The sequence below is a fragment of the Symphalangus syndactylus genome, chromosome 21, assembly GCF_028878055.3.
Source record: "Symphalangus syndactylus isolate Jambi chromosome 21, NHGRI_mSymSyn1-v2.1_pri, whole genome shotgun sequence".
In the NCBI taxonomy this organism is placed as follows: Eukaryota; Metazoa; Chordata; class Mammalia; order Primates; family Hylobatidae; genus Symphalangus; species Symphalangus syndactylus.
In genome coordinates this window covers 56,149,165-56,174,614 of record NC_072443.2, presented here as the reverse complement: position 1 = coordinate 56,174,614, position 25,450 = coordinate 56,149,165, and the positions used below count along the sequence as shown (strand labels likewise).

At 38.2% G+C, this 25,450-nt stretch overlaps 1 protein-coding gene across 14 annotated transcripts in view; it reads left to right on the top strand.

Annotated features, from left to right (window-relative positions):
• Positions 1 to 25,450, top strand: part of PPARG (peroxisome proliferator activated receptor gamma) — a 189,552-nt gene that overhangs the window by 82,268 nt on the left and 81,834 nt on the right. For 2 of the 14 annotated variants that reach the window (XM_055259421.1, XM_055259406.1), the window contains exon 1: positions 21,409 to 21,666. The exons of the other annotated variants lie outside the window; for them this stretch is intronic. In XM_055259421.1, the coding sequence (XP_055115396.1) occupies positions 21,585 to 21,666 (82 nt within the window). In that variant the 5' untranslated portion in view covers positions 21,409 to 21,584. Of the gene's footprint in view, positions 1 to 21,408; positions 21,667 to 25,450 lie in introns of those variants that run through there. 14 annotated transcript variants of the gene reach the window in all.

Sequence of the window (25,450 nt, the reverse complement as noted above, 5' to 3'; positions counted from 1 at the left end):
AGTTCAATTCCTGAATATCCTTGTTAACTTTCTGTCTCGTTGATCTGTCTAATGCTGACAGTGGGGTGTTAAAATCTCCCATTATTATTGTGTGGGAGTTTAAGTCCCTTTGTAGGTCACTGAGGACTTGCTTTATGAATCTGGGTGCTCCTGTGTTGGGTGCATATATATTTAGGATAGTTAGCTCTTCTTGTTGAATTGATCCCTTTACCATTATGTAATGGCCTTCTTTGTCTCTTTTGATCTTTGTTGGTTTAAAGTCTATTTTATCAGAGACTAGGATTGCAACCCCTGCCTTTTTTTGATTTCCAGTTGCTTGATAGATCTTCCTCCATCCCTTTATTTTGAGTCTATGTGTGTCTCTGCACGTGAGATGGGTTTCCTGAATACAGCACACTGATGGGTCCTGACTCCTTATCCAGTTTGCCAGTCTGTGTCTTTTGGTTGGAGCATTTAGCCCATTTACATTTAACGTTAATATTGTTATGTGTGAATCTGATCCTGTCATTATGATGTTAGTTGGTTATTTTGCTCGTTAGTTGCTATAGTTTCTTCCTAGCCTCGATGGTCTTTACCGTTTGGCATGTTTTTGCAGTGGCTGGTGCCTGTTGTTCCTTTCCATGTTTAGTGCTTCCTTCAGGAGCTCTTTTAGGGCAGGCCTGGTGGTGACAAAATCACTCAGCGTTTGCTTATCTGTAAAGTATTTTATTTCTCCTTCACTTATGAAGCTTAGTTTGGTGGGATAGGAAATTCTGGGTTGAAAATTCTTTTCTTTAAGAATGGTGAATATCGGCCCCCACTCTCTTCTGGCTTGTAGAGTTTCTGCTGAGAGATCAGCTGTTAGTCTGATGGGCTTCCCTTTGTGGGTAACCCAACCTTTCTCTCTGGCTGCCCTTAACATTTTTTCCTTCATTTCAACTTTGGTGAATCTGACAATTATGTGTCTTGGAGTTGCCCTTCTCGAGGAGTATCTTTGTGGCATTCTCTGTATTTCCTGAATCTGAATGCTGGCCTGCCTTGCTAGATTGGGGAAGTTCTCCTGGATAATGTCTTGCAGAGTGTTTTCCAACTTGGTTCCATTCTCCCCATCATTTTCAGGTACACCAATCAGACGTAGGTTTGGTCTTTTCACATAGTCCCAAATTTCTTGGAGGCTTTGTTCATTTCTTTTTATTCTTTTTTCTCTAAACTTCCCTTCTTGCTTCATTTCATTCATTTCATCTTCCATCAGCGATACCCTTTCTTCCAGTTGATCGCATCTGCTACTGAGGCTTCTGCAATCTTCGCGTAGTTCTCGAAACTTGGCTTTCAGCTCCATCAGCTCCTTTAAGCCCTTCTCTCCATTGGTTATTCTAGTTATCCATTCTTCTAATTTTTTTTCAAAGTTTTTAACTTCTTTGCTATTGTTTTGAATTTCCTCTCGTAGCTCAGAGTAGTTTGATCGTCTGAAGCCTTCTTCTCTCAACTCATCAAAGTCATCCTCCATCCAGCTTTGTTCCGTTGCTGGTGAGGAACTGCGTTCCTGTGGAGGAGGAGAGGTGTTCTGTTTTTTAGAGTTTCCAGTTTTTGTGCTCTGTTTTTTCCCCATCTTTGTGGTTTTATCTACTTTTTGTCTTTGATGATGGTGATGTACAGATGGGTTTTTGGTGTGGATGTCCTTTCTGTTTGTTAGTTTTCCTTCTACCAGACAGGCCCCTCAGCTGCAGGTCTGTTGGAGTTTACTAGAGGTCCACTCCAGACCCTGTTTGGCTGGGTGTCAGCAGCAGTGGCTGCAGAACAGCGGATTTTCGTGAGACCACAAATTCAGCTGTCTGATAGTTCCTCTGAAAGTTTTGTCTCAGAGGGGTACCCGGTTGAATGAGGTGTCAGTCTGTCCCTACTGGGGGGGTACCTCCCAGTTAGGCTGCTCAGAGGTGAGGGACCCACTTTAGGAGGCAGTCTGTCCGTTCTCAGATCTCCAGCTGCGTGCTGGGAGAACCACTACTCTCTTCAAAGCTGTCAGTCAGACAGGGACATTTAAGGCTGTGGAGGTTCTTGCTGAGTTTTTGGTTGTCTGTGCCCTGCCCCCAGAGGTGGAGCCTACAGAGGCAGGCAGGCCTCCTTGAGCTGTGGTGGGCTCCACCCAGTTCGAGCTTCCTGGCTGCTTTGTTTACCTAAGCAAGCCTGGGCAATGGCGGGCGCCCCTCCCCCAGCCTCGTTGCCGCCTTGCAGCTTGATCTCAGACTGCTGTGCTAGCAATCAGCGAGACTCCGTGGGCATAGGACCCTCCGAGCCAGGTGCGGGACACAATCTCCTAGTGTGCCGTTTTCCAGGCCCGTTGGAAAAGCGCAGTATTAGGATGGGACTGACCCGATATTCCAGGTGCCGTCTGTTTCCCCTTTCTTTGACTAGGAAAGGGAACTCCCTGACCCCTTGCGCTTCCCGAGTGAGGCAATGCCTCGCCCTGCTTCGGCTCGCGCACAGTGCGCTTCACCGACTGTCCTGCACCCACTGTTAGGCACTCCCTAGTGAGATGAAACCGGTACCTCAAGCAGAAATGCAGAAATCACCCGTCTTCTGTGTCGCTGGGGCTGGGAGCTGGAGACCGGAGCTGTTCCTATTCGGCCATCTTGGCTCCACCCCTCCTCAGCATCATTAATGTCATCCAAATAGATAGTCTTTGATTACTGATCACTGACTCCATATATAGGGCAGTGATTTCAATATTATTCTACTACCATTGCAAGTAGACATGTATACAGTAAAGAACCATCCAAAGGCCAGGAGCAGTGACTTATGCCTATAGTCCCAGCACTTTGAGAGACCAAGCTGGGAGGATCGTTTGAGCCCAGGAGTTCAAGACTAGCCTGGGAAACATAGTGAGACCCCATCTCTACAAAAAATTTTAAAAATTGGCTGGGCATGGTGGGACGCATACTTGTAGTCCCAGCTACTTGGGAGGCTGAGGGAGGATCGCTTGAGCCCGGGAGGTCGAGGCTCCAGTGAGCCATGTTCACACCACTGCACTCCAACCTAGGCAACAGAGTGAGATCCTGTCTCTAAAAATAAAAAATCTGAAAAGTTATGTCTAAATTAGGTTTGAGTAAATGAAGTCATGAGCCAGCTGCATAGGTGATCTTTCTAGTGGTAGCAGTACCAAAATGGGCCTTGTAAAAACAAACAAACAAACAAAAACACCCTTTTAAATGTAGTTCAGGGAGAAGGAAGCTAGTATTTCAACTTACTATATGCCAAGCACTTCTAAGTGCTTTACATTATTCTCTTTAATATTATTTCTTATATTCATCACCACAATCCTCATTTACAACTGAGGAAACAGAAGGAGGTTAAATAGCTTTGCCCAAAGTTACACCACTGGCATGTGGTGATGCAGGGCTTCCAGCTTGAGTATATCTAATTTTATAGCCATCATTCTTTCTCTTTCCATCTCTGTATCTCTCTGGGAGTCAGGAGACCTATATTCCTGTGTTTTTGTTGTTGTTTTGAGACAGAGTCTCACTCTGTTGCTCAGGCTGGAGTGCAGTAATGCCATTGTGGCTCACTGCAACCTCAACCTACCGGGCTCGAGTGATCCTCAGCTGTGCCATCTTGCTATGGAACCTTGGCTAAGCCACGTTCTGAGCTATCGTAAAGCACGGTAATAGGTTCACATTCACGCTCCCCCATCATGCTCATGCCCCCTACCTCGCCTGGAAGGCTCCGCACTTCCTTTCTGTGTGCTCGTTCATTCAGTTATCAGTCATTTTATCAGTTAGTCAGACAACAGTCTTTATTCATACGACATTAGTGACTGAGGTTCTGTTGAGTGACGCAGATAGGAAATAACCTAGCTGCATGGTCTCTGTCTTTCAAAAGGCCATGCTCTTAGGATCCACATACAGGCCCCTGTCTTCGTGAAGCCATTGTCCCCAGCCATCCCATTTTGACGGGTTTTTTTGAGTCCCTGTGAAACTTTGGCCTTTTTACATTTATCTGGCAGTTAACTAGGTGCTGCTTTGTGACAGTTCTATTATTGGATACAATTCTTAATTCAAATCATGTATCATTACTTAACTTTTCACCTCTTTGCAGCTTCCTTCTCCTAGAAGATTACAAGTTCCTTAAGAGCAGGCTTATACTTCTTTGTGTAATATTTCCCACAGTGTCTCTTAAATAGCAAAGTTTTTTGACCTGATTTACTAAAAAAAAGTTTGTTGACTTGGCTTAAATTTTCTTTTCTTTTCTTTTTTTTTTTTTTTTTTGAGACGGAGTCTTGCCCTGTCACCCTGGCTGGAGTGCAGTGGTGCGATTTCAGCTCACTGCAACCTCTGCCTCCCGGGTTCAAGCAATTCTCGTGCCTCAGTCTCCCAAGTAGCCAGGATTACAGGTGCCCACCACCATGCCCAACCAATTTTTATATTTTTAGTAGAGATGGGTTTTTTCCATGTTGTCCAGGCTGGTCTCGAATTCCTGACCTCAAGTGGTCCGCCCTCCTCGGCCTCCTAAAGTGTTGGTATTACAGGTGTGGAAGCCACCGTGCCTGGATGACTTGAGTTAAATTTTTTAAGTTTAGAGTTTACTCCCTGGTTGAATGATCTGGGCCAAGTTACATAGCTTCTGTGAACCTCCTCAGTTTTCAACAAAATGGGGATAATTCCTACTTCTCAAGATGAAATATATAATATATGCAAAAGTGCTCCGTGAACTCTAAAAGACTATACAAATATTACTGATTATTTTATACTTTATAGTCAAAGCCACCCTGTCCTGCATTGCTCCAGTAGACACTTTATGTACCAACATGTACTTCAGCTGTTCACATTATATACTTTTATCTCTGTTATCCTACCATCTAGGTCAATACATTTTAACATCTTTATTTGCTCTAAGTTTATTTCTAATTTTTTATTCTTTATTTTGTTCATTCCCATACTTACTTTTACTTATGACTATGGATTTAAGTAGCATGAACTGTCTTCAGACTGGCCTACTGTGATGAGTCACAATACCCATCATAATGGATCCAGACTGCAAAATTGGGAGTAATAAAAATTACTGTTAATTTTCTTTTAAGGTAGTTTAATGCATTTACTTGCAGGTTCAGATGGGTAGAAATGGTACATTGTTAGGAATTCACTATTGAGATGATTTTTAGTCTATATTAGAGCTCTGAATACTCTGCAAATAATATGTGAGCACCGGTACCATCAAAGCATGTGTTGCCTTAGGTGGTGTTTACAGACCTTGTCAGAGTTGGTAGTAATTCCAGAATATAATCATTTCAATAGCTAAGGCTTATGGTTAAGACTTCCAAAGTGTTCAGAATTTACTGAATTGAATTATTTGAGGTTTTGCTACTGTGTTACTTGTAGTCATCAAATTGAGCTTTATTTTACTGCCTTCATTGAAATAAGCAGTTTTAACCATTTAAAAATATTTTTAATAGGATACTTATTTTCTCTAGCATTTTTAGAGTGTGGTTCCTGTGTGGTGAATGTCTGTCACCTCTTGGAAGCCTTGAAATATACAAATTGACTATTGTTGTTTATGTTGAAAGATATTAAAATGAGATTTGTAATCTAAACGGGCATTACTTACTTCACATCTGGTTGCTTGAAAAGTGGCCAGATGCAACAGTTCTCAATGCAAGAGAGCCTACGGCAGAAACTTTGCAATTCTCACCCTCTACAAAACAGCTGCCCTGTGTGAACCTTCAGTGGTAAAAAAAAAAAAGAAAAGCCAAGCAAAGAAAATTCACCCCACCACATTCTAATTACAGATTTCCAATAAAAGCATTAATATGATTCCTAGATCAATGAGCTAATCATTAGAAAAGGAAGGCAACGTGGGGAAAAAAAACAAAACAACGATGGCAGCATTGACCTAGTTTCTAGTTGCCAGGGCCAAAGACATCGTGACACCACTGTCCTTTCTAAATCTCCTTACCTTGCTTAATCTTAAAGTGATGGTATGTCCTGGTTTGCCTGTGACAGTCCCGGTTTATGCCTGTTGTCCTAGTGTGATTTTTTAATAGTGCCCTCTTTCACTCTTAAAAGTGTCCCAGTTTGGGTAAGGAGGTATATGCCCATCTTAATTTAATCTCTTTATCTTAGAGACATTAATTAGGAAGGGTAAGAAGTGGGAGTTATGAGAATATATTAAAGGGAAAATGATACTCCGGTTGAGACAGTGCTGGAACCAAAAAGCTACTGATCTGAATTCTCCGTAATAAGATGAGAATTGTTTTGCTAACACATTCTGAACATCACAAGATACATCAGATTAATGCTGGTTGCTCTTGGGGAGTTGTGGGGAGGAGGAGGATAACCAGGTCAGGAGTTTGTGGTATCTTTTGTGCAACACTAACGTTAAGCTTCCTGTCTGAGGTTTTCCATGTTGTGAGTTTTCACCTCTTGATGCTCTTTGAGGACTAGTGATGCTGACATCTACTAGAAACACTTCAGAGAAAAAAAAAAGGATGGAAGATAATAGTTCTTTAGAAAAATGGAAATATTTACATTATTCTTGATAACTTTGTTCTTCTTTGAAAAAGATTAGCTGAACATCCCTGCTGATTACCTTAATAATCTACTCTGAAATTTAATTTTATCTACTCTAGAAGCCTTGCTGTGGATATATTCTCCTTTAGAGTCCTCTAGATTTGATAGCTATTATTTTTTAATAATAGTTAAGTGCCTTTATTTTGTTTAAAGTACCGAAAACTGAATCAGGTCTCAGGAACTAGTTATGAGCATCTGATTATTTAGCTGGGAAAAGAAGGTAAGGAAGAAGAATATTTGAATAAAGGCCTTTAGGTTTTTATAAAGACATTATGCAAAGAGTGATAACCATCTTTCTTACAACCTCTTCTGAAAGTAAAGCAAGGGGGCTGAGCTTCTTGTGGATGTTTAAGTTTGAATAGGGTAGTCTCCTGAAGGCCTTTAAAAATACAGTAGCTTGTCTGTTTGGAGTTCAGCAATCAATCAATCAAGTCTTGAACACCTAATGCTGCACTAAGAATTATAAATGAAGTAGAAGGCATACTCTTTCATGTCTTCAAATGACTTAATAATATACTTGGAGAAATAAAACAAATATACGTAAAACAGATCAGGTCTAAATTATGTGGTATTGACTCTATATGAGTTATTAGGATGAATTGGCATTCAAAGAGCATTTAATTTGTGCCAACCAGTAGAAATATCTCATTGTGTTACAGCGTAAGAAAGATCAGGAAGCCAGAAACAAGTCTTAGTGGATGGCAGAAAGTAAGAATATATACATTCATTTCTACACTAATGCATCTATTCAGTATTTCTTGAGCACTTACTATATACTATAGGCACATAGGAGTGAGTAGGTACATTGTTCTGAGTAGAACTTATGTGTTAGGAAATAGTGAACAAAAAGTGGGAGGACAGGTGGGTGTGTGGGCAGAGTATAGCAATAATATTGTTAACCTATGCAAAGGTTAGGCTGATTCTGAATAGAGACAAAGGTTTATAATGGAAGATTCCTTTTAACACTTAAAATTCATGAAACGAAGAGCTCAAAGAAAATCTTAGAAGCCATCTAATCTACTCTCCTTTCCCTATCTCCACTTGAAAAATGGGGACTTCAGAGCAGAGCTGTTGTGACTTGCCTGAATTCATAAACCGAGTTAGTGGTGGAGCTGAAAGTCGAGCCTGGCTCTTCTGTTTTTACCATTTGCAGTTGCCCCCCGCCCCCCGCCCCCACCGCCGCCATTCATGGGTTCCACATCCATGGATTCAACCAACTATGGATCAAAAGTATTTTTTAAAAATAAATAAAAATAGCAATACAATAATTAAAAATAGAAAATGTAAAATACAGTATAAACAACTATTTACATAACATTACATTGTATTAGCTATTATATGTAATCTAGAGATGATTTAAAGTATAATGGAGAATGTGCATAGGTTATGTTCAAATAGTACGCTATTTTAGATTAGGGACTTGAGCATCTTGGATTTTTGTATCCACAAGGTCCTGGAACCAATCCTTCATGAATACGGAAGGACAAATAAATATATCCTTCTGCCTCTTCAGTCTTGAAGTTAGCTAAAACATTTCACTTCCCCATGCCAACTCTGTGAATACCAGGTCTTAGATCCTAAGCTAAAGGTTTGGAAGGCAATCATTATTCAGACATAGGAAAGTATGACTTAGAAAATGAATCTGTTTCATGTCTCAATTTTAATAAAAGTCTTGTTTATAAAATGACAAAAGGCTCAATGAGACTAACAACATACAACTTGTAATAAATGTTTTGTAACCATGACACTGATGAGCTGTGTTTTAGACCTAGCTGTCACTAATTGGCTATGTGATTTTTTGCATAAGTTGTGTCTCCTCTTTTGTCTTTATTTATATTATGACAATTTAAATTCTGTTTCAGTTATTTTATTACTATATATATATATCTTACAATTGCTTGAGTACAGCACAGACTTCAAGGAAAAAATTTCTTATGATTCTCGGTGTTCACATAATTTTTATTAAATGTAACTTAAATATATGTAAAACAAATTGTAAACTATGTTTATAGCTCTTATATATTTACACAACCAAAATAAATTTTAAAATAAGTTGTAAAGCCCTTAACATTAAAGGTACAAATATGGAAATGACTGCTATAGCATATACTTTTGGGGATTCAACACCTTTTGCTGCTTAATGCCATATCTGATTAAATTTTTCCAAGATTTTTTTCTTTTTCAACTCTTCTGTGAAACATTCCTTTCTACAGTATTACTGGATCTAGTATGAACTTCAGTTAACTCAGATGAATCATTTACATGTTAAAAGTTTACCTTCGTTCTTCTTTCACTAACCTTAGACAACTAAAGTTGTGATATTGGGCACCAGTGAAATCACAGGTAGAAACTGTGGCGCTGAAACTGCTTGTCTGTATTCAGTTATAAAATCTTACATATAATCTAAAATATGAATTCTTACACATTTTATGTCATTAAAATTAAGGTAAAATTAAAAACAGTATTAAAAACTTTTCCTCAGAAATCGGAAACAATCTAAATGCCCATCAGCTGAATGGATAGACAAAATGTGCTGTATCAATACACAGCCTAATCTAGGGAGTTCAGCAATAAACAGGCGTGAACTGCTGACACATGCCACAACCTGAACCTCCAGACTCAACCTCAGAACCTCCAAAACATTATGGTAAGTGAAAAAAAACTAAACACATGAGACCATATATCATATGATTCCATTTATCTGAAATGTCTAATAAAAGAAGCAAATCTATAGAGGCAGAAAAGTATAATAGATTAATAGTTGTCTGGGATTGGGGGTAGGAATTGGCGTTTGATTGTAAATCAGCATGACAGATCTTACTAGGTGATGAAAATGTTCTAAAACTGATTTATGGTGATGGTTGCAAAACCTAGTAAATTTACTAAAATTCATTGAATTGCACATTCAAAATGGTGAACTTTATGCTATGTAAAATATCCATCCATGACGCTGTTTTAAAAGCTTTTTATGAAGACTTCTAGATCTCCTAAGAATATTTAGGTATTAGATATTTTCTCCCTTGACCCTTCCAAGGTCAGAAGACACGGCTGAAAAAAATACTTTTAGTGGAACCAAAGAATGGATCCAGTAACTACAGTATCGTGGATTCTAGCTTTGACTTTGTCATTGACTCTACTTGGGCAAGGCCCTGAGCAAGTCACTTAACCTCTTTGTGCCTTGGTTTCCCCATCCATAAAGAGGGTGTTAGTTTAAATGTTCTCTAGAATTTCTTGCACACATGACAGTCGCATCCTCACATTTCTGTTACCTGAATTTCTGCCTCCTAGTGATTCCCCCTCCCTCAAATACTCTAACAAAGCCCCTTTATTCAGCATATGGCATATGTGGCATATTGCTTGTCTCACTAATTCTTGCTCACGCAAGCTTCCTGACCTTATTGCATAGGTCTTTCAGGTACACAGTTCTCAAAGTGTTGATCTGAAAGTTCCATACAAGACTGGCTCCCCATCATTCATTAATCTCCCAGAGGCTACCTTCTCATCCTATGTAACTGTCTTATGGAAGCTCTCCCATAGATAACAATATACTTCCCCTTTAGGCAGTACATGGAGAAACAATGGGCTATACAATGGAACCATCCTATGAGATTACACAGAATGAGAACCTGGCCCATTGTTTTCTCCTGCTGCCTAAGGAAGGAGTTGTGCTCTTGGATCCCCGTACAGATTTTGGCTTGTCCACCTCCTTGAATTCCCAAGTAACAATTAAGCAATCTCCCTCCTTCCCTCTTCTCATTTCAATGTGTAGGATACTTGTCAATTTGCCCAGAGTTACTGTAGGCATTTTGAGCTATTCATCTGGCTGTGTGCAATAGATAACAAAAACATAATTAGGAGGAGGACTGAATTAAGTCTCAATTTTATTTTTATTTTTATGGTGGGGGAGAGGTGCTTACTTTAGAGTGGTAAAAGTTATTTCTTGTCCAAGTTTTCATCATCCCCTCCTTCCCCCTGTGTTTCAATAAAATGTTTCCAAAAATTTCAAATGAAAAGTTTATTAAAATAGAGCTGCGTTTTTAAAAATAAAAACATAACATCTTACTTCCTAGAGGTGTCTGAAGAAAAGCACTCCAGGAGTATAAAGAATAAACTAGATGGTTGGAATGTGGTTTATTAGTCCACAAACCTGTCAGGAATCTTGGACTCTTTTCCTAAAGCTATGCAGACATACAACATAACTTTGGAAGAACCAGTTAAGTTTGTATTCTGACTATGCCCTGTAATTTAGGAATAACTACCTGCTAAACACTGAAAATCTGTTGGTGGAAATCATGGGGTAAAACCAAAGCATAAGTTATATTATTAGGGGTTGGTAAGTGGTTTTGTATATGCAATAAAAAGGATTAGATGGCTGGGCGCGGTGGCTCACACCTATAATCCCAGCGCTTTGGGAGGCCAAGGCGGGTGGATCACAAGGTCAGGAATTCAAGACCAGTCTGGCCAATATGGTGAAACCTCGTCTCTACTAAAAATACAAAAATTAGCCAGGCATGGTGGCACGTGCCTGTATTCCCAGCTACTCGGGAGGCTGAGGCAGAAGAATTGCTTGAACCCGGGAGGTGGAGGTTGCAGTGAGCTGAGATCGCGCCACCACACTCCAGCCTGGGCAACAGAGCGAGAATCCATCTCAAAAAAAAAAAGGATTAGATATTTGAAGAACCATGGGATGTGTGTCCTGTTAACTGTCCATAGGGCCAAGGAAAATGGAGAAAAGTGAAGTTGAAATAAAATTCTCTAAAAATAGCTGAAAAAGAAAAACTTAAGATATGTAAGTGTTTTATGATGTGAACATTCAATGAACAGAGGAAAGAGATGTGCCTAAGAAAGTTTGGTGTTGAAGATATATACCTTTTTAATAAAAGAGAACAAATTAAACAAGCAGTCTTCCTTTCTTGTAGGAACTATATTTCAGGGTAATTACATGGCTTTAGTTGCTGAAGGAAAGATCTTCCTTATAGAAAAATGCCTGCTATCTGGGTACAGTGGCTCATGCCTGTAATCCCAGCACTTTGGGAGGCCAAGGTGGACAGATCACTTGATCCCAGAAATTCAACACCAGCCTGGGCAACATGGTGAAACCCCATCTCTACAAAAATTAGTTGGGCATAGTGGCACGTGCCTGTGGTCTCAGCTACTCAGGAGGCTGAGGTAGGAGGATCACTTGAGCCTGGGAGGCAGAGGTTGCAGTGAGCTGTGATTGCGGTGAGCTGTGATCGCGCTGCTGCACTCCAGCCTGGGCGACAGAGCAAGACCCTGTCTCAAAAAAAGAAAAAAAAATTCCTACTAATAAATGTGGAAAGAGTGGTAGAATTAGAAAAACATTTCATAAACTCCAAGTATTGATTCAGGAAAAGATGATAAAGTTTGTTACACCTTTAGGTGAATGATTAATGAAACTGAACATCCTTGTAATACCAAAGTAACATTGCACTGATGACTGTCTAATTGAAGGAGAAAAAGTAACTGTACAATGGAGAGATGAGACATATCACCATTCTTAGTGGTAGATTTTACCGTGGCTGATGGTCAGTCATATATTATGCCTTCTGATGTGATGGAATAGGAAGTACACATCCCCTATGGTATATTCAAGCCTAAAATGTTTAACTTGAATCCAGAAATCCTTGGATATAGTGTCCAGTTTATAGGAAGCACAGGGGATAGAGAATCAAGCCAAATGATACAACAAGAAAACAACCAGACAAATTCAGAAGTTGAGACATTCTACCTGATAACTGGCCTGACCTCTTCAATTAGTCAGTGGCCTTAAAATTAAGGGGAAGGAGTAATCATGCTAGATTTAAAAAGGCTTAGGAACATACAGCCAAATGCATGTCATCATACTGGATTAGAGTAGGGTTGGAACAAACCAACTATAAAGAACATTTGGGGTCAACTGGGGAAATGTGAATATGGGCTGGGTATTGTTTGAAATGAAAATGTAGTTAAATGAAAAGATGGAGATTATTGACTTTAAAAAGCAGAGGACTACCAGGAAGTACCATATCTCATTTTGATTAAAAAATACACGTGCTGTATGTATATGTATATGTGTACATGCTTATCTATCTATATATACATATGATCATACATATGCCCAGAAAAAGACCCAGATGCATAAACATTAAGAGTTCAATATTGGTTATCTCTGGTATTGGAAATATAATCATTTTGTTTTTACCAGTCTGTATTTTCTAATTTTTAACAGTGAATGCAGATTGGTTCTATAATGAAAGATATTGTTTTTTTTTAAAACAAAAAAACCCCTACCTTTTCAGATAGAAAAGCAGCAGTATATTCTTTCCTTCAAGGAAAATAAAAATGTTTCCTTTGAGGAAAGAAGATACAAAGACTAGAAAACACTCTAGTATCTTTAAAAACCACCAAGCTTTCAAATACAAAGATTTAACATATGTAAACTGTATTGTACTTCATTTGAAATTCAGTATCTTTACTAAAGAGGTTTCTTTTATCCTATCCTACACACATACAGTATTATTTAATGATGTGCACACAGAACTCTGCCAGCCTGAAACAGTAGGTCTAAGACACGTTTGTTGTTTTTGGCTCCCCTGTGTTGATCTAAATCACTGCCTAGCAGCCCTTGGAAATTTCTATCCCAACACGTCCTACAGGTGCCCAATATTGTGGATTCTCATTCCCCTAGTTCATTCTCACTCTTCTCTCTTGGTTCAGTCTTGCCTTTCTTCACTCTGTTCCCTTTCCTTGTTCCTGCCATCCAAAGCTTCTCTATCTTCCGGGCTCATCTCAGATTTCCTCTCTTTCCTGAAGCCTTTTTGGATTCCTTTCATCTCTATGCCCAGTCAGAAGGGCTCTGTTCATCTCTGAACATCTTTCACACTCCATTACATCTGGTTTAAATCCCTTCTCTGCCTCTTATTAGCTATGTGATCTCAAAACTCAATTTCTTTATCGGTAAAATGGTGATAATAAATGACTTCACAGGGTTGAGTGCCTCAAGTCAGTGGTGAGTACTGCAGTAGAGGCAGAATACATAGCTCAACAGAAATTACTCCAGTAATGGTCATGATTGTTCGCACTTCTCTCAAGCCACCTACTCGTACATTAGAGTGCATTGTACTTGTCTTATCCTCTTTACTAAAAGTAGGAAAATGGCTTGAGAATTGAGGCTCAGTCTTATTTATTATTCTATCCCTAGTTATGTGATACTTAATTGTATTGCTCGGTATTTAGCAGCCCATTATCTAATCATAACATCAACCTCATTCTTTCTGAGCTTGTTTCCTTTTTGTGAAATGGGGCTACCATTCAATCTCACAGAATTTTTTTTTTTTTTTTTTTGAGACAGAATCTTGCTGTGTCACCCAGTCTGGAGTGCAGTGGGGCAAACTCAGCTCACTACAACCTCCGCCTCCCAAGTTGAAGCACTTCTCGTGCCTCAGCCTCCTGAGTAGCTGGGATTATAAGCACGTGCCACCACACCCAGCTCATTTTTGTATTTTTAGTAGAGACAGGGTTTCGCCATGTTGACCAGGCTGGTCTCAAACTCCTGACCTCAGGTGATCCACCCACCTCGGCTTCCCAAAGTCCTGGGATTACAGGTGTGATCCCAGCCAATCTCACAGAATTTTTATAAAGTCTAGACAAATTTTTATATTTTAAAAGACTTAGCACAGCCCCTGACAGAGTAGGCACTCAATAAATGTGGAATCTGAATCTTACTTAAAGCTAGTTTATATTTTCAAGTCTTCTTACTTTTACTAATGCTGCTCTAAGATATATTTTATAAGTTCAAATGTAAAGGTCTAGATTGGGACAGAATTTATAATGTGTCTAATAAAGATTGTTAGAGACAAACTTTTAGACTGAACCAATCTACTATTAATGGACTGATGAATCTTACTGGAAAATAAACATAAAATATACTCTGTGTTGCCTGTGGTTTAATTGCCATCAAAATTAAGTTTATTATGTACTGATTTCACAGTTATATTTTATTTTCAGTCAAGTATCTATTTGTTATTATGAAGAAAATGTCTACTTCCGCTAAGTGAACTTTAAAAATTTGTACTTGCTTTTGAAGAATCCATACTCTATATACCATCTCTTCCTGAAACATATTTATGTAGCTCCTTTTAACATAAGAGTGATAAGAGTGTTGCTTGATGACTGCTCTTATTGCTCTATTAAAGTGTCATGTGTAAGATTTAAATATTTAATTATAAGAATTCATAATGCAATTTTGAGAGCCTACTCTGTTCCAGACACTGATTTATTTAAATCATCTCTAATTCTCACAACTCCAAAAAGATAGGAAAACAGAGATGTGACAAGGCTTGAATGCAAACCCAGGTCTGTTTGACTCTTTATTCATTTTGAATAAAGACAAATTACTCAAAGCTTTACTGCCAAAAACTATTACCTGGTTCCACATTGAAACCCTATTCAATAGTTGTTATTATTTTCTTCCTTTGCTTTGAATAACCTCCCAGCATTGTTGTGAGTTTCAAATGAAATAAAAACACTATACAGCTCCAAGGTGGTTTTTTTTTAGAGTATTATTACCTCAAAGTAGAAATTTTCAAATAGTAATGTTATCATTTTCATAAGAGCAAGGAACTTTGTCAATAGAAACAAAAACGTCATACCAGAAGAACCCCAGAATGCTGGGTTGACTCATGAAGAATCTGTGAATGAGGCAAGAGAACATTTGTCAGCAAAATGACTCCGTAAACTGATGTTCAAATATTATCAAATTTTAATTACCAAGTCATGATTGAGTACTTACTTTGTAGAGAGCACCATATCTAAACTCTGTGGTGAACGATGACATTTTCATAGGTAATTCCTCCACATTAAGTGATTCATCATAGAAAAATGGTTTCATGCTGATGACTTCCACCATGACTGTTGGCATTAAGGATCATTGACCTGAAGAATTGATTTGAACATCTTACTGCATTATTTTAATGACATAGAGCACCGTTTGGAGCTTTGGACTGGGAATCAAGAAACCTGGTTTCTAGCTCAAACTCTGCTTCTAATTTATCTAGGTCATGCTTTGGGCAAATCATTTCATTCCTCTGGAACTCATTTTCCTTATATCAAAAATTAAGAGTGGGAATGTGCTAATCTCCCTCCTATTAAGTGTCGTGAGCCCGTGATATCAACAGTCTGTAAATTTCCTTTAGTACAGTCACAGAACTGGTAAGTGACACCAGCTGAACTTGAGTGCAGCTCCGCAGCTCTACGCTTGCTGTAGAACCTTTGTGAATTCCCAGTGTGCTTCACCAGTGACAGGATGTGCTACCCAATACATCTCCATATAACTGATCTTGAAAAATTCATTGATAAAATCTGAAAACTGAAAAAGATACATGTTTTAGAGGTTTAGGTTTCCCACAACATGAAAATGTGTCAGTTGATAATATAGCTCACGGTATTTTACTATGCTAGAAAACAGCTTACTAGAGAATTTCAGATATTACATGCAACAACAAGTTAACATAGTTTAGGTGGGACGTCTTTAGTTCAGAGTTACAGTAATTTCAAAAGTGTTTAGTTGATCCCTAGAAAGTGGTTTAACAGGTTAGGCTCTTCTTCAGGTATTAGAGGGAAGTTAACTTTTGAAGGTGGGCAGAAAAGGAAGTTTTCAGTTGGTTTTTTCCTTTTGAGACTTTTAATTTATCATCAGACACTATTTTTTCAGATGAAAGTGCCTCTTATACTGTCACCTAGGTATGAGTCAAGTATGAAAAGGAAGTAGTAACTCAGGATTAAAACATGAATAAGTATGCAATATGGAGAATTTCCATTAAATTTTAAATAAATGAATTACAGTCATATTATTCAGTATCTCAACATTAAAACTCAAAAGGACCTTAAGGATTATTCTGTTTTGTGGAAAGGCCTTTTTCTGATTCTAGAGATGTGTGGACCCAAAGAGTTGACACAGTAGGTTTGTGGCTGAGCCCAGACAAGAACCTAAAACCTAGGCTTTCTGGCTCCAATGTCAGTGTTCTTTTCTACTGCTTCTGAGTTAAGAAGACCTTTTTTTTTGATACCAAAGATACATTTACTGGAGTTATTGGCTTCTTTTTTTTAAAGACAGGGTCTCACTCTGTCACCCAGGCTAGAGTGCAGTGATGCAATTACAGCTCGCTGCAGCCTCAGTCTCCTGGGCTCAAGCAGTCCTCCTGCCTCAGCCTCTCAAGTAGTTGACACTATGCCACCATGCCTGGCCAATTATTTTATTTTTTTCTAGAGACAGGGTCTCAGTCTGTTGTCCCTGCTGGTCTCCAACTCCAGGGCTCAAGGGATCCTCTTGCCTTAGCCACCCAAAGTGCTGGGATTTACAGATGTCAGCCATTGCACCCAGCAGCATTATTTTTCTTTAAATCAAAATAATATAATTGTTTAATATAATTATGTCCATAAAATATATTACTTTTGAAAATCTGAACAAAATTACAGTTTTTGGTTAAAGAATGGATTTGCCTTTCAAAAAAATGACACACGGGAGACTGAGGCAGGAGAATTTCTTGAACCTGGGAGGTGGAAGTAGGTTGCAGTGAGCCTAGATTGCGCCACTGCACTCCAGCCTGAGGGACAGAGTGAGACCCTGTCTCAAAAGAAAAGAAAAAAACACAGCTGAGTGTGGTGGTGAGCATCCGAAATCCTAGCTGCTCTGGAGGCTGAGGCAGAGGGATCACTTGAGCCCAGGAGTTGGAGACTAGCCTGGGCAACATAGCAAGACCCCTGTCAAAAATTTTTTTAATTTAAAAAATTTTCCAAAAGGGGCACAGATACATTGAACATTGACCTTCCTTTGTCTGCTTTTATGGGAATATCCGGCTTGTTGTGATGGTTGTGGTGAAATTTACATCCAGGATACAGGATTATTTGTTCTTCTCAAAGGAGTGTTCCATCGGCCCAGCATTTCTCCCATGTTGTCTCTCTCCTGTGACTATGAAGAAACCCTGAACTGATGCAACCACCACTTGAAAATAAAGTTCCAAGCCAATCTTAATTGCACTAGGAAATGGCAGCCATTCTTTTGGGTAGGGGAAGAAGTGAGCTTGGGTGGTCATTCTGGTTGTTAGCAATTATCTGGCTTCCGTTGGAGCATCATGCAGAAATTTACATCTTATTGAAACAAGAAGAAAATGGAAGCTATTATCAGTTCGTTAGGTCTCTAAACTCCTTCTTGAATGATACATGTGATATGGATGTGCTGTTCTTTCATTACTCTCATCATCAAAAAAAACAATATGTGTGTTTTAATGCCAACCAGGGGCTCTGCTAGGTTCTAGGGATACAATGAGATCTAAACTCCTAACCTTTTAGAAGCTAGCATAAATTTTAGTAGCACTTACAGCATTAAATGAAGCAGATTTTTAAATGAGGTTATAGCAAAAGGAAAAAATACTGTACATACAATTTTATACCAATACTCACATAGCTTATTTCACACAAAAGAAAAAGGAATTTAAGCAATTTTAAAAATTCAAATTTATTCTAGAGAATAAATTCCAAATTTATAGCAAAAAAAGAGCAAAATTTTCATTAGCTTTCAAGAATAATGCAGCTCCAAAATATTTAATATCCTATATTATGGGAATATTTTATGTAAGTCATCCCTACACCAAGTAATGCTAAAAATAACTTTATATAGGTTCAATACCATGATTTTATTAACTATAGATTTTTGGACCTTTTCTTACTTTTTGTTATTGAATCATTCACAGCTTTTATTGGTTGAATTTCCTTCCCCTAAAAGTACCAAAGTGTGGAGAATTTTTTTGGCTGAGCAATATTCAGATTCTTGTAGCCAAAGACAGGTTCTGTGAAGTAATATTGAAGACTAAATGTTGAAGAGTAGCTTTCTCTAATACCAAGCGGTCAATTTTTTTTGAAATGTCATGAACTGGGGTAGAGTTAAGTTTTCATCCTCTTCATTATAGAATCATTCCTCATTATCCCCATTCTTTCTCCTGCTAAGGATGTGGTGGTGTACTCAAAGTCACATCCATACCCCTCTGTCTCCAGAGTCCTAGGAGAGATGGCCCTCTTCTCAACCTCTACAATACACAGAACCTTACATCCCTCAACAGAAGGAGTACATAGTGCATAAGAAAAGTGGTCTTTTACCACTCCTCCTCACTCTGTAACATTACCAAGGACTATCCTGCAAGGGGACCGTCCATAGGATGAATAGCAATAGACTGCTGCATTGACCTGCAAAGTGCTGACAACCCATTGGTGTGCAAAGCACCCTCAGCAAGATCTAAAGTTCTAAGATCTTATCATGTAAATCACCAGCATGCTGTTTTATGTATCTTATTATAATATCCTTCCAATCAATACTATAAAGGGCAGGACACTGGGGGAATCTTAAGGCTTTGAAGATAGGGATAGTAACATGCATGTCTTATAAATTCTCTGATGATCATATACTGTTTACTGATAGTAATGACTCTACTTAAACAAATATATTATTTCTCATATCATTGCATGCCAATTGACCTTCAAGTTCAAGCAAATGAAAAGATCACTCTTTTAAGTACATTTGGATAATTTTGATATGGTTACATGTGAACTCATTAAGTGTAGAAACCTTGGCTTATTATTTACCATCTAAGCCTAGGTCAGTACCTGGTGCTTAGTAGGTATTTGATGAATGATGGGATGAATAAATGTAAAAATAAGTCTTTCCAGTATCTACAGACAAAACAGATACATAATAAGATACAAATGAGATTGGCTCATCTATCTTTATTTTCATTCATTTGAATGTCCATGTGAGCAAGTTATTTCTTAAGTGACCCAGCACTGCAGTGCAACTATCATTAACATAAAATATGATTAAATAATCCACATTGTATAACTGTTTTGTTAGTAATGTAGGAATGCTTTGCGTGTTGCTTGGTTTGTGTATGCTGCCAAAAGTGTAAGCAACATTTACTGAGCTGCTATGTGGCAGGCCCTGTGTTTATTAAAATTGTAGTTTTTGCTAATTGACTGTTTTTTGACACATCCATCTTGTTCATCATTGTATACCTAGCACCTAGCTTTAGGCTTGCCACGTATTATATTGGCAATGAATATTTGTTGAACAAACAAATGCATGAAATACAATGAGTAAGACAGGTTTTTGCTTTCAAGTAAAACATAGTCTGGGGGAAGAAGGAATGTCAGAATGTGGTGGGTGCTATAGGAGTAGGTGTTACCAGATTCTGATGCTATGGAATAATAAACTGTTAAAATATGTAATCTTGTGTTTCAGAAGCTAAAGCACAGTATGGGAACTATTAGAGGCTTAGAAGGCCTCACTACCCAGTAGACTCAGAAGTTGAATGGTGTCTGAGAAAAAAGAGAATAGAAGTAACAGTAGATGAAGAGTCCAGAAGTGAGTCCCTTTGAGGACATGAGGACAGGTGGAAAGACTGCATCTGTGTGTTGCCAAAGAGTAACAGACTGGTATAGGACTTGAGTTCGATTCAGTCATATCCTTAAGTATCGTGCCATTGTGTCTGGATTACTTTGTAGTATAAGTAAATTTCCAAGCATGGGGAGGAAAGGAGAAGCTCCTTTATTGAGAATTCAACTGAATATAGAGAAAACTAATTTTACACAACTGTAATCACTGCAGTCATTTGGACAAATTAGCAAACCCAAGTTTTGCTTTGACTTGGATTGCCTTAATAAAGATGTTTTGGGGCTTAATGGCACAGTTGCCTAACTCCCCACTTTATTCTGTGCTGTTCAGACCCAGCGAGCATTTCCCCATCAAGCTCTTGCACCATGATTGACAGGGACGCTTTTACTAGTCCCCTTGAAGAATGAATAGTTACTCAATGTAGATTAACCAGATATATATTTATTTTACTCAGGGAATATCACGATAAGTATAATTCAGAGAATTATTGCCTTCTAATATACTGCCCTGTGTGGGGGCATCTTTGAAAGTCTGCAAAGTCACTGCAATTCTAATAGGCCACTCATGTGACAAGACCTGCTCCTACATCAGTAATTTGGCACAGCTTGTATTTCTCCTTGCCAAAAAGGGCAAAGGCCTTGAGCAAGAAGCCAGCTTTTTCCTGATTACAAAACTGACCACAATTCCTCGCCAACCTAACAGCGTAAGTCTATTTTTTTCTGGTGGTGTGTTATTCTTCTCACAGAGAACTCCATTTTTTCATTATGACATAGCACTTATCATTTAAACATCAATTGATGTTCAAACATCAGCTGATGTAACATTGCTGCAGTTGCTCTTGATGGATAAGCTGAAGTTTTTAAGAAAGCAAACCCGATATATAAAATTGAAACCATATCAAACCCTTCTTCATTCTCTCAACTATTTAATTTTACAGAATTTGGGTAGCAGTCAGTATCATTTTGGGCTTCACAAATCAGTAGAGTAAGTACCTTAGGAATATAACATTTCAGTAGCATGCTGATACGAACGTTTAAACTATGGATACATATTTGAATTCCAAATTTTTCTTCAAATAATGTGATTAGAGATTCAACCAGGAATAGACACCGAAAGAAAACTTTGCCCAAATAAGCTTTCTGGTATTTCATAAGCAAGAGATTTAAAGTTTTCCATTTAAGAAGGAATTGATGTGAATTTTACAACAATAAAAAATGCAAGTGGATATTGAAGAGTCTCTGCTCTGATAATTCTAAATACAGTACAGTTCACGCCCCTCACAAGACACTGAACATGTGGGTCACCGGCGAGACAGTGTGGCAATATTTTCCCTGTAATGTACCAAGTCTTGCCAAAGCAGTGAACATTATGACACAACATTTTGTCACAGCTGGCTCCTAATAGGACAGTGCCAGCCAATTCAAGCCCAGTCCTTTCTGTGTTTATTCCCATCTCTCCCAAATATTTGGAAACTGATGTCTTGACTCATGGGTGTATTCACAAATTCTGTTACTTTAAGTCTTTTTCTTTTGACGGATTGATCTTTTGCTAGATATAGACAAAATATCAGTGTGAATTACAGCAAACCCCTATTCCATGCTGTTATGGGTGAAACTCTGGGAGATTCTCCTATTGACCCAGAAAGCGATTCCTTCACTGATACACTGTCTGCAAACATATCACAAGGTAAAGTTCCTTCCAGATATGGCTGTTGGGGACGTGGGGGCATTTATGTAAGGGTAAATTGCTCTTATAGTTTGTCTTCCAAGTTATATTTGTTTTAATACTATCATGTGTACACTCCAGTATTTTAATGCTTAGCTCGTTGCTATCGCGTTCATTTAAAAACATGTTCAGAACCTTAAAAAAGGAAACCTAACCTAATCTGTATTTTATCTCTGTGCATGGCTCCCATTTCCTGAATTTTAAGCATTAAAGGTATAGTTATATCCAAAAACAATCCTGTTCATTTTTATTTCCTGAGTTTGCATAGATTTCCCAAGAATACATAAGGGCTTTTTAGACTTGAAGGGTCACTTTTCCTCTTTTCATCTCATATGTTAGAGATCTCTCATAACTGTTTTTATCCCTCGTGCAGCACTTTTATTCCTCTTGAAGTACTCTCAGCTCTTTTCTGCTCTACTTTGAAATCTAGATATTGTGTGTGTACTTTAGCTCTCCCAAAGAATTGTAAGTTCCCAGAGTGTGGGACCAAGTGATGCTCTTTATTAGATTTCTTAGGATACCTCCTAGCATAGTGCCTAATGCATTGCAGAATAGATTTTCGGAACCTTGAAAAATATCTGTTCCAAGCATCACATTTTATGCATAAAGAAAATGAGGTCCCTAAAACAGTAAATGCCTATTGCAAGTGACTACCTATTAACTTATCTTCAGATGTGTCAAAATCAGATACCTCCTTTTCAATATTTCTTTCTTGGCCATTGCAAAATATAAGTTCTCCATTTCTATAGCTCCTTCTACTGGAGTTTCTTAGCACAGCTTTTTCTGTTTTGTATTGTCTCGTATTGATGTCTGTATTTCTATTCATTTTATTTTGCTCTTCTCAGATTCTGTGTAAAAATAGATTGTTAACTAGTGTGATTCATGTTTTATGATATAAGTGCTAAAGCATTAAAATTAAGTCACTTAATTGCTGAAATGCATGGCTTTACATTTTAACCTTTTAATTTTCCTGGAAGCCTGAAGTTTGAACATATTAGTCATTGTTTTTAAAATATAAAGCTTTTTAAAAATTAGTAAGAAAATGTTTCCTGAAATACTGTTTTATTTTATTACAGTAATTTGATTCAACATGTATTTCTATCATCTAAGCCTCTTAACTAGGAGTTTTGTTTTGTTCCATAAAATGCTGTTATTCTGTTTTTCTGCAAGCCATAAAAATTGTTGCTATCTTTCTTCAGTTATTAATTTAGCCTGCCTCAGGGCAGAATGTCCTGGCTATACTGTGAAGTAGTTCTTGAGTCAAAATTTGATAGTTTTGTCTATTTTGAAAGAACATGTCTAGAATGCAGTACAACAAATATCAACAAATAGGTTAACTGAGAGGCAAGTACTATTTGTGGTAAGGGATGGTTATGTGATTCAAGTTAGTTTTCATTCTGTGCTAATCTCTAATTTTATGCTTTGAATTTACCCTGAGTTTAATTTTTTTGAGTCTCAATTTCCTCTAAAAGAATGATCCAGTACTTTTCTTCCTAATTAACATAGTGCAGAATGAAATTATTAGCAATTAAAACATTATATTTTGTACCAATGATTTAACACTTGTCTTATAGGGTCTCTGGCTACTACTTCTTCATAAGCACTGTTTCTCTGTTAAAAATGTGAGTTCTTAAAGGCCAAAGACCTATGATTGTTACTCCTATTGTATTTTGTAAATGACCTTTAAATAATTACTCCACCTCTTCCAAAACAGACAGACTTAAAAATAAATTAGATATATCATCATCATTAGCCGAGGCCAGCAGAGCTGAACACTGTGGAGATGAGGTTTTTGGCCTGGGTACAGTAGTCCTCTTAGGTGCTCCTTCTTCCTCATCATAGGCAAAGTGAAATTGGGGGTGTTGCAAATGGTTGGGTACTGCTGTTAAAGAAAAAGTGGCACATTTAATGTGAATGACTCAGATATCCAGGTAGATTGGTCATATTCATGAGATTAAAAATCTCAACTACACTTAGCCACTATGCCCAAAGAGGACTTCCATACTTTTTCCAAGGCTCCATCATTGCTGTGACCCCTTTATGTTATTCCCCTTTCTCTTTTTATCGAGAGCTCCTCAAGCAACCCCAAGTAACCTCATGCTGGCTCTGAAACCATTTCCACTAGTAAAAATTGGCAAGATTGAAGGGAAGCTTCCACAAGCTCAAGCTGAATATGCCTCCTGCTTTTAGTGCCAGACTTAGTCCTGTGTGAATTCTACAATTTTAAGTTGTTGCACCAGAGGCTTGAAAGATGATGACACACTTGTCCTTTGGAGCTGATTGAGCAATGGAAATATGCCTTAGAGACATGATAAATGCTGCAATAGACAATCCTTCAAAACGAGTCTCTCCTGAGATAGGAGTGAGTGATTGATTGCATGCCATTTTTATTGAGGGATACTTAATCTGTGGTTACATATCTCCAGGCAACTATATATTCAGAAACATTTAGATAACTGACCAAAGTTTTCACCTTTCCGGAAGTTTAAAGGGACCCATGTAGTACCAGGGAATATAAGGACCAGTCCTTTGTTGGCCACATATTTGCTGTGTGAATTTAAGCACACCATTTTTCTTCTCTGGCCATCTGTTTCCACATATATTAACAGAATACACAGGATTAACAGGAGGATTAAATGATACAATACTTGTGAAAGTAGATCTAAAGCCCTATATGGAATTTATTGCTTTAGCCTTGTAGCGTTAATCACTTGTGGCTAGAATAGAAGGCTCTGATTAAAAAAAAAAAAAAAAAAAAAAAAGGCCCGGTGCAGTGGCTCACACCTGTAATCCCAGCACTTTGGGAGGCCGAGGCAGGCAGATCACGAGGTCAGGAGGTCAAGACCATCCTGGCTAACACGGTGAAACCCTGTCTCTACTAAAAATACAAAAAATTAGCCAGGCATGGTGGCGGGCGCCTGTAGTCCCAGCTACTCTGGAGGCTGAGGTAGGAGGATGGCGTGAAGAGGTTGCAGTGAGGCTGAGATTGCACCACTGCGCTCCAGCCTGGGCAACAGAGCGAGACTCCATCTCAAAAAAAAAAAAGAAAAACCTAGATTTTAAGCACTTTATGGAATACGGAAAAACAAAAACTGCAGAACTCTTTATTGCACAAGAGTAAGTGACAGTTATATTAATGAAGTGGGGCATCTGCATGATCTCCTGTGAGTGTTTTGAGAAGGAGATGATCAAACTTAGAGAAAGCATCTTTGTGTCAAATTTTTGTAAATGATGAAATTATTTCCCACTTTCATTAATATTTGTCTATGAAGAAATTGAAGTTATTCTTTGGGCCTAAATAAAAGTGACAATTACATGTTTTCTTCTCGGAGGCATTGAGAAACTTAGATTACAATGTTTTTCATACGGTGAAGTAGAAGTCCAGAAAAGATTTGAGTTATTGACCAGATCTTTTTTTTTTTTTTTTTTTTTTTTTTTTTTTTTTTTTTTTTGAGACACAGCCTCACTCTGTCACCCTGGCTAGAGTGCAGAGGCATGATGATCACAGCTCACCACAGCCTCAACCTCCCTGGGTTCAGGTGATCCTCCCACCTCAGCCTCGCTAGTAGCTGGGACTACAGGCGTACCTTACCACACCCAGCAAATTTTTGTAATTTTTGTAGAGACAGGATTTCACCATGTTGTCCAGGCTGGTCTTGAATCGCAGCCTGCCCCTGAATTCCATAATTTCACGTGTAATTAGAATTCAAGACCTTTTTCTTGAATATTACTATTGTTCGTATTA